Source organism: Oryx dammah, unplaced genomic scaffold (genome assembly GCF_014754425.2).
Source record: "Oryx dammah isolate SB20612 unplaced genomic scaffold, SCBI_Odam_1.1 HiC_scaffold_11229, whole genome shotgun sequence".
Classification (NCBI taxonomy): domain Eukaryota; kingdom Metazoa; phylum Chordata; class Mammalia; order Artiodactyla; family Bovidae; genus Oryx; species Oryx dammah.
The window spans coordinates 4,017,738-4,036,771 of NW_024080622.1; the positions used below are offsets into that span (position 1 = coordinate 4,017,738).

General features: G+C 35.0%; 1 protein-coding gene and 1 long non-coding RNA gene across 5 annotated transcripts in view; one reads left to right on the forward strand and one right to left on the reverse strand.

The window, feature by feature from the left end:
* The window catches only part of LOC120861156 (protein bicaudal D homolog 1), a 252,396-nt gene extending 234,486 nt beyond the window's left edge, over positions 1 to 17,910 (forward strand). For 2 of the 4 annotated variants that reach the window (XM_040236804.1, XM_040236801.1), the window contains 2 exons: positions 8,054 to 8,129; positions 11,889 to 12,817. In XM_040236804.1, coding sequence (XP_040092738.1) covers positions 8,054 to 8,129; positions 11,889 to 11,976 — 164 coding nt within the window. In that variant the 3' untranslated portion in view covers positions 11,977 to 12,817. Of the gene's footprint in view, positions 1 to 8,053 lie in introns of all 4 variants that reach the window. The other 2 variants (XM_040236802.1, XM_040236803.1) reach the window with 2 other exon arrangements.
* The window catches only part of LOC120861162, a 45,821-nt gene that overhangs the window by 1,524 nt on the left and 25,263 nt on the right, over positions 1 to 19,034 (reverse strand). The gene's annotated exons all lie outside the window — the stretch shown is intronic.

The following is a 19,034-nucleotide window of genomic DNA, read 5'->3' on the forward strand; positions in this document are numbered from 1 at the left end:
TTTCTGTCAGACCTCAACATGAATCAGCCATAGGTATATATATGTATCCCCTCCCTTTTGAAACTCCCTCCCTTCTCCTTCCCCATCCCACTCCTCTAGGTTGATACAGAGCCCCTATTTTTTGAAATGACTATAAAATAAGAAAATCAAACACATTTCACTGAGTGGTCTCTCATATATTTTTCTTGTTTGGGATATATTTTCACTTGATTTTTTAGTGGCCTCTTGTTTGTAGTTTAACTTATTTCTCTCTTATTTCTTTTTGATGATGAATTAATTCTGACATTTCAAAGGAGTAGATGGTCTTCATCTGATACATGCTATTATTGAGATTGTTTAATGAGAATAGACCATCACACCATCCTGAGTTAACTTTGTACCAGCTGACACTGTTCTTGAGAAGGTCATTTCTGAACAAAGTTATTTTCTAAAAGGTACTTAATTGATATAGGAATCTGGAAGCAAAATGTACTTTTACCTCTTGGTGCCACTGTATCTAATTACCCTCTTCCCCTTTATTTTCCATGTCTTCCTACATAGGCTGTTAATTACACACATGCTCATGGTTTAACTGTAAATTGTTCAGAAGCAGAAAGTTGACAATACTGCAGGGCATTTTTATATTTCTCTTTTTCAAGGTTTGAAATAAATATAGATTTATTAATATTGCTTTGTTTTATCAGCTAGTCATATGATATTCCTCAGGACAGCAAGTGGAAAGCTGTGTGAAAGTTTTTATTTAATCTCTAATCACTGAAAAGTCTATAAATGTTCGCTGTCTTTAGCGAGTCATGCTCTGATTCTGTATTATTGAAGACAATTTTAATGCTTGTACCCTAAGCATGATAACCTATGCACAGTTGTCATTTATATGAAGGCAAAGCCAGATGTTTTAAAGAGTCATATGTTTTTAAAGATCATATTTTTTCATTGTCTATACTGAAATATTTTTACGTGTTTCAACAATTCTGCTTTTTTCCCTGGAAATTTTTAATGAATAATGATTGTCTGACTATAATAAGGGTATAAACAAATAAGGGGATTTGCTGTGTTAAACGCTGATGTAAATTTAAGGCTGAAGTGACTGGTGACATAAATTGTAGACTACACTCCTGAGTAGCCGGAAATTATGTAATTGTTTTATTTGTGGGTACTTCCAGAGAAATTTAGGTGATATATTTGGCAAAAAAGGATGAGATAGCCAACTCTACGTGTTTGATTATAAAATGTTAAAAGCTGTTCACAGCTATCCATTTTTACTAGTGCTGATGTACCATTAAGTTCATCGTTAGAGTTTTTAAAGTATTTCAACTTTTCCTATCTACTGTTTATATCCATGTAAATGTTTCTATCTCATGCTCTCATTATTTTTCTTTATATGATGTTTCTATCTTAAATTTTTCTTAAATTCTCTATTGTATATGTCTGTTTTTCAGTTTATGTGTATAGGCATCCGTAGGACTACTTAAGTGTTCAAGTTATTACTACAAGAAGAATGTATTTTGATGCTTCTTTCCATTTACTTTTCTGTTTATTCACTAACACACTATTACTCATTTTATAGATTTAGTGAGGAATAATTTAGTATTGATGTTATTTGATCTATTTTAAATAATAGCAGTTATAATTATTTTCAAGATTTATACATCAAAGACTTAAAATTTATTAAAGAATCATTAGTCACCTGGTATCACTAAACTAGCATTAAAATCTTTATTGGAGAGTACTGGAGAGTATTTTTCTCTTTCCTATTCCTTTTGTTAGGAGGATGTTATGATGACAGGAATGTCTAAATTGTACTCTTTCTGTCTCAAATCAACCCATCACACAATGATATTGATAATGTAACTAATAAACAAATCTAGTGATCCTTTAGGGAAGGCAAAATCAGTATATTAGCAGGTATTCTGTATCACGTACAAATTCTCAAAGTAAAGGACTGTGGGAAAACAAAGAATTATAAGGCAGGGTCTTCTCTGTCAACTGCATAGCATGACTGAAGAATTTAGATACACTGCAAGGCAAACAGTGTTCAAAAGCTGAAGACAATGAGATAAGTACTAACAGAGTTTAGAAGAAACAGATACTTCCTTCTGGGGTGGTCAGGAGTAAAACCCGAAACTTGTTAGTTCTGAACAGTCCAAGAGAAAAGAGCATTTTAGATGAACGTAATAAAAGGAGCAAAGACTTGCTGAGATGATTTTATCATATGGTCTATTTTGGCCTTTTAATTTCTGTTTTAATGGCAGTGACTTTGTTTCTTGAAACTGAAAATCTCAAGGTCATCTTGACTTCTCCTTTTGGCCCCTCATGTGTTATTCGATGACCAGTTCTTATCCATGGGCCCTGGGCTTCATGCTTCCACAAACATCCTCTCACCTGATCTGCAGGATTGATATTTAATGTCCTCACTTAACAGAAAAGCTGAGGCTAGGACTGAATTCACTTCTTCAATGTCCCTCACCTACTGGTTTATGGAGCAGGGAGTCTAAACATTAAGATCTCTCTGATGGACCTACGTCTTATGCTGATATGGATGAAAGGTGAAGAGCACAGAAGAGAAAGAATAAAGAGGAAGGCAAAGAGACCATAAAAAAAAAAAATTGCTGCAGAAGCATCGCTGGGCAATGGAAGGAAATTGTGATGTACCCATTATCCAGTCCCATGGGTTACTGTGTAAAACTCTCATTTAAGAGCTGAGTGTGTGTATATCAGTAATTAATTGTGAAGAACACCTTTGTGCTATTATCCACAAATATTCAGAGTTCCTGAGTTGGGAGACTAAAAACATACGATATGCAAGTTTTATGTCTCTACTTTGGTACACAATGCCTAAAAATTTCTATTTTCTACCAACTCAAATTTCACATTCTATCATCAATTTTGTTTTCTCCAAGACTGATTTGATCACTTTAACTTCACTCTACTTTGATTTTTGCTAAAAAGAAAGTCAGCTGAAATTGGAGTATGGATTTTCATTTAGAATTTGTGCTTGTGTATATCTTTTTCTGTGAGTTTCCTTGAATTAAAAATATTTATTTCAACCCTTCACCTGCATAGAGTTGAGAAGAATCAAGATCATGACTGTCACATTTTCTAACTTGAGAGAAAAAATAAAAGGAAGAGGAAGTTGATATGGTAGATGACAGAATAGGACCTAAGAGATGCACCAGGTAGGAAGAGGTGAAACTTATTAGAGATTAACATAAAGTTAAAAGTATATAAAATATTGCATTGGAATTCCTGACACTGTAAGTACAGGATGGAGGAGATAGGACTTGACAGCACCATCTTCAGACAAACTAAGCTCATGTGAAGTTGGCAGTCTGATGTTGCTGCCCAAAAAAATGACACGCAGGCTTCTGTTGTTTTTTTTTTTTTTTTAATAGAATCGGGACGGCTCAGGTGAGGCAGGATGCTGCCACCCCAGTCAAGCTGTTATATCTTATTATGCATGGTTTCCTCTCTGAGCACTTCAGTTTTAGAAGATTGTACACAAACTGGAGCATGGTCAGAGAGCAAAGAGGAGGGTATGGGAGGTTGAGATTATGCCCTGTGAGGAAGAACTTGAATTATTTAGCCTGAAGAAAACTCAGGAGATAGAAATCATTCCAGGGGAAAGTATGAAGCAGCTGACACAGTGTATGGTCATGAGGGAAGGCGATGTGGTATAGAAAATACCTCATGAAATAATAAGGATGCATTAATTCTTAAGTCAGGAAAACCAGGCACTGGAGTGCAGGCCATTCTGTAGGAAACTGTTAGCCACAAGGAGCTGCTGCTCTGCCCCCATCAGAATATCCTGGCTGTAGGAAGCCACCCCTGAAGCTGCACACTGTCCTTACCAACTCCTCTCACTGCCATCTGAGACACACATGGGGCCAAAAACATAGAGGTGTTCCTAGCCTCCTTCCTCAAGAGGCTCTCCCAAACAGTCACCAGTGGGCTCATGGACTCCCAAAGGTATTGACTTTTAGAAAATTGGTTGGTGTTCTAAACTGCATGGAAAAGTTTAAAAATGGTAGATACGTGAAGGAAAACCATATGACAAGACTTTCCTTCCTGCCAATGAAATTTGCCACTTTCAGCCACCTCTTTATAGAAACTGGATATTATCCTTATTCTTGTACCTTTTATCTTTCTTTGTGTTTTTGAGGTAACTAGCTGCCTTCAAATTACTGTCAACTGTCTAATGAAGTTCTTATGTTTCTTTGGCAATATGGGTCTGATATTTTCTAGACATTGGTGTTATTCAGTTGCCAAGTCATGTCTGACTCTTCGCAACCCCATGGACTGCAGCATGCCAGGCTTCCCTTTCTCTCACCCTCTCCCAGAGTTTGCCCAAGTTCATGTCCATTGAATCGGTCATGCCAGGGGTATCTAGAGGTATTTCTAGAGGTAGCTGGCATCAATCAGAGAGACAACCAGAGTAGTGAGTATAGAGGTAGCTGGCATCAATCAGACAGACAACCAGAGTAGTGAGTAGAAGATAAGTCCTAACATCAGAAAAGTCTATATCTTTGCTCAGTTGCTTCCTAGCATGTAGTCATGTATTAACTAAATCAACGAATGTTTGTGGAGAACCTACCATGATGCCAAGTTCTGTATTTCTTTTTGGTGGGAGAGATCATGAAAAAATAGTCTCAGTAGATAAGAGATTTCAATATAGTCCCATAGATCAAAAATACTTACTATTCCTCTTAGGAATAGTGAAAATAACAACTGCAGAGTGTTGCTAAGATTTAAAACTTATATATAGTTCCTAGGAGAAGTAACATCATATTGATTCATGAAATAATTTCCTTCCTTCCTTCTCCACTTTTCTATCTTCCTTTCTACTGGACTCTTTGTTTATGGAGGAATGTAAAATAAGTTCCTATGTATATCAGGACATATAGATGTGTTAAACAATAATATCCCTTATTCATCTCTGCCCTTGAGGCACTAACAATCTCTTCAGTTTTGTGACATTTCTCAGGCCTATAGCCTTATAATATAAATAGTGTTATCAAATTCTGGGCATTTCAAGTAAGCACTTTCATTTTGTAAAATATTGTATTACTATTAGTAGAGGCCATAAACAGCTTATAGTTGCTAAATTCTTTAACTAATTTCTTTTCTAGGCGTACAACCTAGATACCACAACCTCCAAGAAGCATTTCCTGACCACTTAGATTAGTGAATTGTTTCTGCTTTGAGAGCCCAACTTTTCCCTGTCATGGGAAACAGTGCAGTGAAGTGTCTCAAAATATAACTCAGCCCTTGGATCATTCAATTCTGGATTCAAATTCCAGCTCCACCTCTTAGTGAACTTTGGCAAGTTACTTAACCTATTTCTCCCCCTTTTGTAATCCACAAATCGGGGTTAATAAAACACGGTTAAAGGAGAGCACACATATTAAGTGCCTACACAGTGCCTGGTACATGGTAAGCAATGAATGAGTACTACTAGGTGTTACCACCACCGCTACATCTCATCATCATCATCATTGTCATGACACTTTATTTTGTTTGTTGAATTTGCTTGTCTTTCTCAATTAACCAGGGACCATATTTTCTGTTTTCCTTTTATCTCTAACACCTAACAGTTTCAGACACACAATGGGAGTTTAGTAACGAAATTGCTGAATGGTTGAAACAAATTCTGGTGGCCCCAGATGACAGCAGTGACTTCCGATGTTCTGAGACTCCTCCTCCTTAAGTCACATAATTCTAATCTTCTGTGCCCTCAAAAGCAATGAGATGAGGCCTAGTTCCTTTGTGAATAAGTCTACCAGAGTAAACGTACAAAGAACACATGAGATCATGTAAACCCCACAGCATCTCGTAGCTGGAAGGAATTTTCTCAACCTCCCAACTTCCCCTTTCATTTTCAAAGTACATGGTAAATACACATTGCTGTTCAACTGGGTTAGCCGAGTCCACATTGGAGGACTGTTAACCACAGATGAGGAATTCAGAAGACAATTGAGTCAGAACAATTAATTATTTTTCAGATTTCTTTTTAAAATCTTTTACCACCATACCTATAGAATTTGTTTTTAATTCTTTAAGTATAACACTTAGCTAAGTACTTGTAAATAATAAATGCAAAATAATAATAATAATTAGCTGGAAGCATTATAATTTCACTACAAATGTAAGAAATATCCACCACATATCAAACAATTCATTAAGAAGGTGCATTGTGGTCCTGCTTGCCTGTTTTCTGAATTTCATCACAAAGTATATTTTAAATGAACAAAAATCTGTGACTGTAATAACAGAAAAAGAAAAGAAAAATCTTACGGAAATAAGAGATAGAAAAGAATTTAAACCATTTAAAAACTCTAATTTTGAGGCTTGCCATTCCACAGAATGGCAAGAAGAGCTGGCAATAGGAAAAAGCAAGCTAGACTCCCAAGTGTTTGTATTTGTATTTATTGCATTTACTCAAATGTAACACAAGAGGGCAGCATACATCTGTTTAACTTAGGTCTGCTGGCGAGATTAAAACAGTTGTCTAAATTTGTACAACTTTGTCTAAAATTATCCTTTATCATGGCTACTGAAAAAAATGAAAAGCGCATAAAGGAATTCATCCTTTAAGACTCCTGAGTTTCTACAAAAGGGAATCATTGAGCTAATCAAGCTGCAAAATGGAGAAACAAAGACTTAAAGAAAAAAAATGAAAAGAATTTGCCAAAGCTAAGAAAATGGAAATATTTGTTATATTTGAAAGACTTTTACTGAGTATGATAATCTGAACAACAGCTACTCAACTAATCGGATATTGTCCCTATTAAAAAACAGTAATTAATAAGTTACTCTGGAACCAAGACCAGCTTATGAAAAGGTCCTCTCTCTTCAGTGATGTTCTCTTGAATGAATTTAAGTCAAGCCTATCTTATATTCTACTTTCCATCACAGACAACTTTAGTGTATTTGCAATGTCTTCTATAAAAGCATCATGAATTTTGATATTTTCGAGTTATACAGCAAGTTTTGTTGTAACAGAGAATATATTGACTTTAGAACAAGTAGTGCTTAGATTCAAGCCTTTGAATGTAAATTTCAGTAAAAGCTCATTAATTCAAGACTTTAAATCCAGAATTTATAATTAATTTGGCTTAACTATTACCTCTATAATATATAGGGAAAGATACATAGTCTAAGCAATTAGTAAGAAGAAATTCTGCAATTAAAAATAATTGAATTTTTTGTTTTAATTTGAACTTTTTCTGCAAAATTTTTTGTAGAAATATAATGTATGCATTTCTAACTAGCTTAGCAGGTGATTATAGTACATCAGCAAACAGACTGCTCTTTCATTATTTCAGAACACAGTCTTCCTTGGAGTAGATAAGTAACATAACTGATCAGCTAAAGAATGAACTTTTAACAGCTAGTGATTTGTCAACCTAATGTGAGTTATGTGATTTTCAGAAGACAAAAATAAAAGACTTCTCATTCAGGTTAGCTTTCTCCATCAATCCAAGTTACTAACAATTTAATATAATAAGATAAACATTCTAAGACTTCTAACAAGTCTTACTTTTGATAAATAAAATCTATTTTCAGAAAACTGTGAAGCTAATTTTCTTAGATATCCTTTTGTTAATCATGGAAAAGTGTGTATTGCATGCTTTTCTCAATATATCTGTGGGATTAACAATATACCTGTGTGTCCAAATATAAAGTCAGCTGTGTGAATATAAAACATTTTGGAATAGCAAATCTGAGTTTAGAACTTGAGGATCTTTCATTATGTTAATACATCTTTTATTTGTAGATGTAACCAAGCATCAAACATGAATGGCTATGTATGTCCTAATGTACTTGAGAAATTTCACTACTAATTTTGTTTCACTAATTTTTAAATACTGTGTTTAATTAAGGAAAAAGCCTTGTCTTCTCTATTGGCATCATTCAGGGAAAAAAAGCTTAATTCAGATGTTTCTGTGTGACTACACATTCCTCACTAAATCTCTCAGGCGACTGCCTAAATTACTGTTACTAACACGTTGCTCTGCCATCTCTTTGTATACATGTCTAATTTATCAGTTTCTTATAGATTGTCAGCAGCCTGCTGCCTCCGTACCGCCACAGTGCTCACAACTAGCCGGGAGGCAAGACTGCCCAACTGTCAGGTAAATTCAGACGTCCTTACTCTTCCCACACAGCCGCATGTCAGTTCCATAGACCCCAAGCTCTCCTTTCCCACATGATGACTTCTTATATCTAATTACTTGCCACATTTTATTTCAAACATGGACTATACAAACACACATTGGATTCCTGAAGTTCACATGTGCCCACTGAAAATACAAGAGAGCTAGAATTTATTTTACTGGTCACTAACAGGTAGACTACAGGCTGCCTTCAGCTTCCTTTTGTGAGTAAATCCTTGGGTTAGTCCAGGGTTTCATTACCTTTCAAAACATAAAACCTGGAGTTGTTTGTCTTTTGCTTTAGAATATATTACTCAGGCAAACAATTAGGAGAGTATAAAGCATATCTAATGTCTGTTCCAAGACAATTTTACGGAAGTGTTTCTGTTTTCTGTCCACTCAGTACCCTCAGTGAAACTGAAATTGAAAGATGAAGAGAACATTGTAATTGGCATTCAAAAAAGAATATTTTCAGTGATAGTGCCTTTATGTAAGATTCACTAAACAATTTTAAAGGCAAATCTACAGACTCCCTGGATGGTAACCTGGAGAGTAAGCTAAACAATTTCTATTCCAATAAAAGCATTGCAAATACATCATGAATTTACTTTCATGGTAAATTTCATGGGCAAACTTTGACACAAGCATCAGAGCACCCCATCAAGACCTAAACATTTTCTTGAAATCCTTCATCTCCAGTTACTGGCCTCTGATGGTATCTAGTTTTTAAAATGTGGCTCTGGCTTTTGTAGCCAGCTTGTTGTTCTCTCCTTATTTTAATATGACTGTTGCTCTTCTCCCAGGGCAAGGTTTCTTTTGAGTAAGGGCAGGCCCAGACGTACTTCCATGTGTGTCTGAGTAGTAGACAGCAGTAGCAGGCTGCATGTTGGTCATGGGTTAGAGCTGAGAGCTGCAGATGTTTTCCACAAGCAGCAGCAGCCAAAGCCCCAGTGTGGCTTGGTCTCTGAGGCATTTGGGCAGCTAGCTATTTAAGTGGAACAGCAAGTTAGCAGGAGAAAGTATGTGATTAAATAGGCCCCAAGCTAGTGTCTTCCAATTGATGTCTCAGCCTGCTGTTCCCACCCCTTCCAGCAACAAGGTTTTTACTTCAGGAAAGTTCTTCACTAACATACAAATGCTATTTAATAACAGCAGCCAACTGTAGAGCAATTTCAATTACGAAGTAACTAATATAATTACAAATGTTCAAATCCATCTCAGTGGGATTCTCTGTTTGTAAGGCAGAAGAACATGGGCTCTTAACTTAGTTGTTCTCCGAAAAGCCCCTTCACCCCACCCAAGGCTGGGGTAGTGCCAGACACGTGACAGTTCAGTGAGTGAATGAATTCTGGAGTCGCCTTATCTGGGTTTGGTTCCCACTTCTAATACCTACTAGCTGTGTAATCTTGGAAGTTGCTTTTGCTGGCTAAGATTCCATTTCTTTACTTGTAAAGTGAGAAAGAGAATGGATATTGGGAGGATTCAGGGAGGCACAGGCCTGGCCCACAGTGTGTTCTCAATATCTTTAATTACTACTAACCACTCTTAGTACCTAACCGTTTCTCAAGACAGAAATCTGCAATCTCATAATCTCTGTAACTTGCCTGGGCAAAGAGTGGAGAAAGCTACTGTTTTAAGTGTTTCAGTTAGATAAGAAATGGAAAGGCTAATGAGGAATCTGTCTAAGTTTAATTTTACTTCACCTTGCTTTTTCTTCTTTTTTTTTTTTGAGAACCAGTTTGACTAAATGATTAGAACTTATTATGATTAAGTGATTATGATTATTATGATTAAATTATTTGATTAGAATTTATCAAATACAGTATTTATATTCTAGAAGTCATTCCTTAATCTGTAAGCTAAAAATATGCCTCTGTCACATAAAATACACAGTACAATTATATTTTGTGCAAGTTAAAAATAGTATAATATGAAATATTTGTAACCTGTCACTTTAAGAAATCAGAAATAATGAAAAATAATTTTAATTATCATGAACAACATAATGTGTTGGGCCAAGTGAGCTGTAACCTGTGTGTGAAAGTGAAGTTGCTCAGTCATGTCTGACTCTTTGCCACCCCATGGACTGTAGCCTACCAGGCTCTTCCGTCCATGGGATTTTCCAGGCAAGAATACTGGAGTGGGTTGCCATTTCTTTCTCCAGGAGATCTTCCCAAACCAGGGATTGAACCCGGGTCTTCCGCATTGTAGGCAAATGCTTTACCATCTGATACACTAGGGAAGTCGCTGCCGCTATACATTTCACTGGGTCAAAGAGAAATGCTTGCCTTCCTTTATATAGAAGATTATTGAACTCCATGGGTCTTCAAACACTTATCCCTCTTGTATGATGTGACCACCTTATGCTACTTGCCATAACTTATGCTGAATAATATATTTCCTTCCCTAAAAAGAAACTTGTTTTAAATCATGCAAACTTAACAGAAAGAAACTCAGGTCCATGGGGAAGTCTGCCTCTCTATTTCCAGGTCATCTGAGGATGGAGGAAACATCCTGCCATGCAGTATTTTCTTAGTCCTCGTGTTGAACCTCCAGCTCTCCTGTGTTTACTTACTACATTTTAAAAATAGATAAGAAAAATCATTTTTATCACTGGTTGTCCTAACTAGTGCAGAGGAGCATATCTCCATTTAAACTACATTTATAAGAGTTCAAAGATTTTGGGAAGAGAGACCCCAAGTAGAGTAGTGTTGTACATAATTATGATTTTGTATTAAAACTCAAGAGATATACATGAAAAAGCAAAGATAAAAACTGTTAATGCTCATTTTTAATGACTTGAGTGATTATATTAGCTTTTTAAAATTATGATTACGTTAATAAATAACAATAATAAACCTTGAATAGCTTTCTCAAATAACACTCCTGGCAGAAATTATTCTGTGGTACTGAGTTCCAAAGTATAAAGGAAAAAAGCAAAGTTTTAGAAAAATGCCAGTCTTTTTCAATTGAAAAAATTCCCCATAATGTGATTTCCCCCCATTAGTCACATTTTAAAAGGTCTGAACCCAAATGTATTTGTAATATTACCTTAGAAAATGCAATGCTTTTGCATCCTTATGCTGCAGTATTATTCCTCAAGCCGTTGATGAGCCTGAGCATTTCTGTGTTCATTTAAACTAGAGGCTCTCAGAAGTGGTCATGTGGGGACAACCACATGCATCATATAGTTACTCTTCTGTCATCTTTACACCACCAAGCTAAAACAGGTAGAGGGAACCCTGAGAGCAAATTAGACTTCCACAGGCAAATTAGTTTCACTGAATCTGGATTTACTTGAGAAATGTGGAATCCTCAGAAGCCTTGGTTCAGTAGGTCCATGGCCCCAGGACCTTGTTAGAAATGCAGATTCTCAGGTCCCACCTCAGACCTATTGTATCAGAATCACTCCCAGGTAACTGCTATATAATCATTAAATTTTGAAAAGAACTAATTTTGCAACTCACCTAGAGACCTAGGGGAATGACTGGGTGCAGAAATTGAAAACAGTGACTGCCTGGAAGAAGTTCATATGCTGTTTCCCTAATATGTTTCATTTTTCTTCTGGAGGGCTTTTTTTTTTTTTTTTTTTTTAATCTACAGTTGTCTTGGCATGCTTTAGATTTAGGCCATTTTCTGTGCAAAATTCCTGTGAAAATAATGTCTGTCGAACCTTTACCACTGTGCATAGCCCTTTGCTGTTTGTCTCTTGCTGACATGCTTGTTTCTCATTTGCAGTCCTGATGTAGCTCTGCCTGATGAGCAGCCACATTCCAGCTCGCAGTGCGCCCCTCTCCACTGTCTCTCCAAGCCTCCTTACCCCTAGTCTTCATCTCCCGTGGACAAACACTTGTGGTGAACGTTTTGTAGCCATACACAGGATACTGCCCAAGATCCAGCGGCTGGTTTCTTCTCGTTGGTTAGATGTTTGATTGCATTAATGGCCATCATTTTGGAAGATAAGAGGAAGTTGGGAAGAATAACACAAAGCACAGACTCCAGTGTAGCAAAATACTTTATGGTTTCTCTAAATCACAGATAAACTTCTGTAATCAAATGGCTACAGTTAAATTAAATCAAAATAAAACGAACCAGGAAATATGTATCTCAGATGGCTGGCTTTACCTCGATAGCATAAGAGAGACCTAAGACAATGTAAAATACATATATTGTAAAATCATCTTTCCTTATACTTCAATTTCAGCTATAGAAGTTAATTCTAATTTTTTTGGTCATTGATATTTATTTTGTACTTTACTTGCCACATATATATGTCTGTAAAAATCATTTCTGTGAGAGGTGAACTTCATTTATTTTAAGATATACATAATATGCTCAATTAAGTATGAGTTTTAATTTAGTTTGAAATCTGGAATTGGCCAGACTGGTCATTTTTCTTGCACAAAATGATAAAAGAGGTGCATCGGAATGTTAACAATAACTGTATTTTGCTGCTACACTGATATTGTTTATGCACTTACTTTCTAATCAGTAGCTCACTGACCGCTGGGTTGTTTTTGTCTTGTTTTTTAACTAGAATTCTTCATTGGACGTTATTAAGTAAATCTCAAAAAGAGACTATGTTATGGTTCATTGACTTATTCAACTTTTGACGGCGTCTTTAATTTTTTTTAATTGCAGATCAGTAGACGCACTGGTGCTGCTCCTTTGTGTGTGTGTGCGCGAGTGTATGTAATAACGTTAAAGAAGGCTAAAGAACATGATGGGAAAAAATGGTGTGTTTATTTAATGACCAGAATTTTTTTTACTTCTCCCAAATTCAGGGTCCTATTAAGAGTCTTTCCTGCTATAGATATCAAGTATAAATGGGAAATATATACATATACAGATGTAAGTTAGCCTTTGGTTAATTAACTTACCCAGAAAGTGTTCAAGTTTTGATTAAAATTGTATGTTTTGTTGTTGTTAGTTTTTCTCATAATGAATCTTCCTTGCCAAAAAAAACAAGAGGTAATAAACCTTAGCTCATTGTCTACTTTTGACAAACACTCAGGTGCCTACAATCATTATATTATATTGAGATAATTCATGTTCCTAGTTAATTTACAGATTCTGCTGGGTAACTTTTATGACTTAATTTAAGGCAGTGGATTTTCACAGCAAAATTTATTTTGCACATAATCTGACAAACAAGGAAAACAGCTAATTGAGCTGAAAGGTCTAATACTCTTGGGCTCCTTATATCAAGTGCTGCCCACCCACCTGCTCCTAGCCCTGATTCCTTGTCTAGTCAGGTAGCCTTAACTTGTTTAAATCCATAACGGTTTGACCTTTTCCTGTAATGATATCTGTAACTTCTCTTTAAAACAAAAGCAATCCTCACTGTTAACAAAAGATAGTTAACAATGCAGGGCTCTAATAATGACGACCCAGTAGGAGTCACTCAGCTGACTGAGTGGAAGTATTGGAGCACCAGTAGGGTGACCCATCAAAGGTGGCAGCCAGTCAGCAAGTCTTAAAGCACAGAGCAGGAGCTCTATCAGTCATACACCTTTTAAGTAGTGGTCACTGTTACCAAAGCCACCAAGAGATTTTGAGTTCCTTACATGTGTGCTATTTTCAACAGTGTCATTTATTATGCAACTTGCAGTAGCTGAAAATCTTTATCCAAATAGAGATTCAGGTTAAAATATGGGAAAAGAAACGAATCTTCATAAAGCCCTGATCATGGCAACCTAACCTTCTGCTCTTTCCACCTGCACTGACTTGCTGTACCTAAACATTTTCTTTATTTTGTTGGTGTTGTATCCGCCTGGTACTAGTCTTAGTGAGACAGCATGGATTTTATTAGAGTTCAATTAAAGGAAGCTCCCCTACCCCTACCCCTACCCCTGCTTTTTCTTTTTCAAGTATCATGTGTTTGGACCTGAAAAGTGGCATAGCTGCTGAGTTGACTTTTAGTAAAAACTGTGCCTGAGGGAAAATATGCCTTTTTAAAAAGTACCTCAGAACATTTTCCTATTTTGCCTCCTCAGTTTCATTGGTGGTACAGGGAATTCAGCAGTAAAAAGTAAGTATCATCTATATGTAACTACAGGGCATTTGTGCTTCCCCACTGTGTATTTGTGACCAGCTGAAAAGCTGGGCCATAGATAAAACATTTATTTCTTCCAATAAAAGTTCATCATTAAGTCTATTATATACTAGTTTTGTTTCAATTCATTATATTAATAGAGTGGGGAATGCTTGTTTTGAAATAGCAATTCTATGAAAATATTAATTTTAGCAAATTTTGCCAAAAATATATAGAAATTTGGAAATAAATTTCTCATTTTCAGCACAAAAATAGATAATAGTCCCTAAGCAGTAAGAGAGATTTCCATGTATTTAAATTGTGGCATCACTTAGTATAGTTTAAACTGAGCCATATCTATATTTGTTTATAGGCATTTAAAATGGCCAAATATGTGTAGCATTGATAAAAATCAGTACCTGTAAACATCACGATTTAAAAGGAAATTGGAAAACTGAAGAACTAGTGAAAACAAAAAAAGAATGAATCTCAGTAAGGCTAGTTGAAGACAGACTTGGGGTAGAAAAATCAACTATAGAACCATAATGAAAATACTAGCTAATTATTACAAACACAGTGGGCAAAGATTAAAAATAACTAGCAAGACTTTAAAAAGTAAGCACAATCACTGTACTGGAAAGAATAGAATTCAGAAATGCTTTCCTACTGAGAATTTTTCTTAGGTAAAAAAATAAAAAGGAGCAATAAATTGCCTTTGGTCTGGGTGCACAAGGGTATACAGGACCCTAGAATTAATCTTTCCAATCAACTCATGATTCATCAGATCCTTTTTTCATATCCAGTTCTGTTTCAATAAGAATAATTTGGAGGACTTGGAGAAAATGAAAAGTTATTAAATAATTAAGAAGAGACCTATTTATAAAGATTATACATTAGCTTAAAGAAGAGGTACAGTAATGATCTTCAAGAAAAGTTAATAAAGGATAAATACCCACTATGGCTACCATTACTAAATCTAGAATAAGAGAAATAATCATCACTGTGAAGCATTTATATTCACTCTGGGAAAGAGATTTTTAACAGTGGGAAATTGATCAGTGAAATTGATATTCATAAGGAAGATTTGTTTTTTAAGAATTAAATATTGGTTGAGAATTAAATATTATTGATTGTCTAGTAAGGATTAAGTTGTGTGGCAAGATGTCTTATGATAATGTGTGATAATTCTGGGATTCCACAATTTTTTGCCTCTTTTATTTAAAACTTTAAAAATACATTAAAGTTATACTGGTTAGACATGAAATATTTTGTCCCTTGAAAATAGGATAGCAATCTTAATTTTTCCAAAACATTTGGTGAAGAACAAAACAGGGTTGTTGGTGTTATTTTTCCTTCCAGCTATATTTCATAATATCTTTAAAGAATGTAGTAATTTTACTATTAAAAAAGCCTCAATTGTCAGAGTCGGAAAAAAACAAATGTCCTCAGGGATATTTCAGAAATAGGTATGCAACCCCTCAGGGGAACAAATGCCTCTCAAATTATATCTTTTCTTAAAGAATCTTCGATTTAAAATATTTGCTTTTTCCACGCTTTAGAAAATTTTCCTGTATTGATAGTCTTTCTGTTTCAAACAAGCATGAAACATCACTCAAATAAATCAACTACAAATGTGGACATTTTCTGATATTCTGCTTTAAATAAAGTCCTTATAATTCTTAATTGGAAATTACAAACTATGAAAAGGAAGAAATGAAATATATTTTCTACTGGGTTAAGAATGGCAAATTATAATCAACCAGCCAAAAAACATAATCTGTAGCTCAGAAAGACACACCGTGGAAAGCTGATGGATTTCCACCAAGGAACTGTGCTAGTTCAACCCATGGAGGCCACTACATTAATATCATAGATATAAAGAAGAACTAGACTCAAAAGGAACTCTTAGAATAAATTTTAAAAATTTGCCCTCCATGTTTTTTGTTTATTTATAAACCAGAGTGATTTTAAATAGTCCTTTTATTTAAGATTGCAAAAAATTTACATGTTTTCAGTAAAGAGAATATAATTATTCAAAAAGCTATTAAATTGGAGATGTGATAGAAAGCATGATCAATGCTGATACTGATTAACAAATTTTTACTTTAAAATCAATTTCTGTGGACATACAAGACCAATCTAACTCCCGAGTGATCTTTTCCATTGTCTGTAATAATGCCCCCACATGAGTTGTATCTGTAATTTAATTCATCTTTATTTAAATGCCATTAACTACCACAGTATCTGGTATATGTATCCTGATTCTTTTGTGTTTACATCTGCAAAATGTCATCTAAACATCTCTTTTGTCCTTCTTACTCAAAGAATAACTTTAAAAAAATATTCAGTATTAAGATGTATTCCCCAATCAAGAATTTTCCAGAAATAATATTCTGCTTACAAAGAAGAGCAGCAATTAACTGCCTTTAGTGTAAGGGTGTGAGTGCATAAAAGTCTGCTGTGTAAAATGTTGCATGAGATATTTCACATCATGTAAGCTTTCCCATATTCATAATACAAACACTATAGAAAGTCTTATTTCTCTTGTGACCTTTCATCAGGAATGCAAGGAGATCGTTACCTGTATCTGGTCTCCTTCCTATATTGAAATGCATGGCTCTATTCCTCAGTGTATTTTTATCCCTTTCCTCTGGAGTTATTTAAAGTTTGCCCTATTTAAACTGAAGCCTGGATAAACTGCAGAGCCAGATTATTTCCGTGATCGAAGTTTAACTGCTATAGAACTTTGGTTGAGAACACATTTTAAACTTTTTTTTCTGTCAGAATTATTGTTATGGTTCTCTAATGAAAACACTGAGAAATAAATCTGATGCTTTCTAGTGTGACTGTTTTTCTCTTTAAAAAGTCATTTTAAAACAAAGATCAGAGAACTATAAACAGAAATGTCATCATTTTGTTGACAAATCATTATTTGATGATAATGGAGACAAAGAATGAATTGTTTTGTTGTTTGACTTCAGAGATATGATTGTGCACCAAATCTTAGAGAAAGTAAATGATTTTAATATTATTGTCACAGTTTTTAGCTCAATGGTTTGACTGTTAGAGTTGATTAAACAATTCTTTGAAAATATTTTATGACATCTTGGTAATCTACACAGTGTTTTTATTTGCATGAATATGCATATGTGATGAACCATACATAATTCTGGCATTGTATCTCTTTCTAGTATTAACACTTGTGTAATGTGTGGCCGACCCTGATTTGTATACTGTATGATTATTGTTGTAATGATCCTGCATTTAATTGCAATTTTGTTATTATCCCTTTCAGTGTTAAATGATGTAAAGTGTTTCCACTGAATAATGATACCATATGAAAACATGACTAAAAATCTGACCTAAGAAACTCTTTAGTTGCTAATTATTTTTTAAAATGTGAATTTCAAAGGAAACTTGTTCTTGAAGACAAATGTGTTTATTTTAAATCCAAAAAATTATTTTATGAATTCATTTTTGCTTGTCCTTTTAAACTTTTGTTGTTGTTGACAATCCTAAGTGAATGTCTCACGGGAGAATCCATACAATATGTGCTTGTATTTGTATTTGATCATGCACTCAATGGTTGGAAAAGGCACTAAAGTGCTAAGAAAATAACTGAGGCCAATACATCAATTCTTTTATCTTGGTTTATGTTGCCAACTGAATATGGTTTAATGTATAACTCTTTCTAGTAAATAAACTGGTTATCTTTCATTCATTTCATCTATGCTACATCTTTATCAGTCTGAGCAGTTTTTCTGTATTTTATATTGATTTGTACTTACAAAAAAAGAAAAAAATTATGAATTTCTATGATTTATACATTTACTCAAAGTGAGCACTTACTCAAACTAAAACCTGAATGCTTTGCCTTGACATTTCTACACATTCTTATTAAGAAATGTGTATCAACTTCGTCCATTTTCTCTTTTTCTTAATATCATCACTCCTACTTGTAATCTTTTCTAAGGTTATTTTGACAGGAGGATACGCTTAGCTGAATTAGATTAGAAACATACCAACATGAAGGAAATGCCTATTCCTAAGAAAGGAAATATTATTTTAATGAAAGAAGAATGAAGTTTGTATACTTTATTTTGGGAGACAATGCATTATTCTCTTTCATATGAAGAAACAGCAGATCCCAAAACTTTAAGGAAGGTTAATTTACTAACTCCTTCTCCAGATATTTGGGTCTTCCCTGGTACTCAGAGAGTAAAGAATCTGCCTGCAATGCAGGAGACCTGGGTTCAGTCCCTGAGTTGAAAAGATCCTCTGGAGAAGGAAATGGCTACCCACTCCAGCATTCTTGCCTAGAGAATTCCAAGGACAGGAGCCTGGCAGCTACACAGACCATGGGGTCACAAAGAGTCAGACACAACTGAGTGACTAACTCTTTCTCCAGATATGTGTTGTGGCAAATCAGCTGCTTTGGGAGTCATCTGCTTTGACTTGGTTTTATTTCTAGAGGCAGAGGAGGACCAGAATATTGACTTATGTGAGGTTCTAATGAGTTGAAGCCTCTAATGCAAGCCTTGTTTTAATGAATCAAATTAACCCACCATGGACACTGCAACAGTCCCAGCTAAAGTAACTTGCTTACCTGTTGAATAAATACAACTCTAGAAAGAATAGTGTAAAGCTCCCTAAAAATCTCTTTTTTGTGTCTTCTGAAAGCTGTTGTTTTTCTTTGAGATTATAAGTATATTTGATCCTTGATTTTCTCATATACAATAAAGCTGATAGTCTGCTACATTCAAAAACAAAAATAACTGGATCACTCTCCAGGAGTATCGAGGTCTCTTCTCATCCTACATTTTGTAGGCAACTTGGACTGAGGGCAGTGT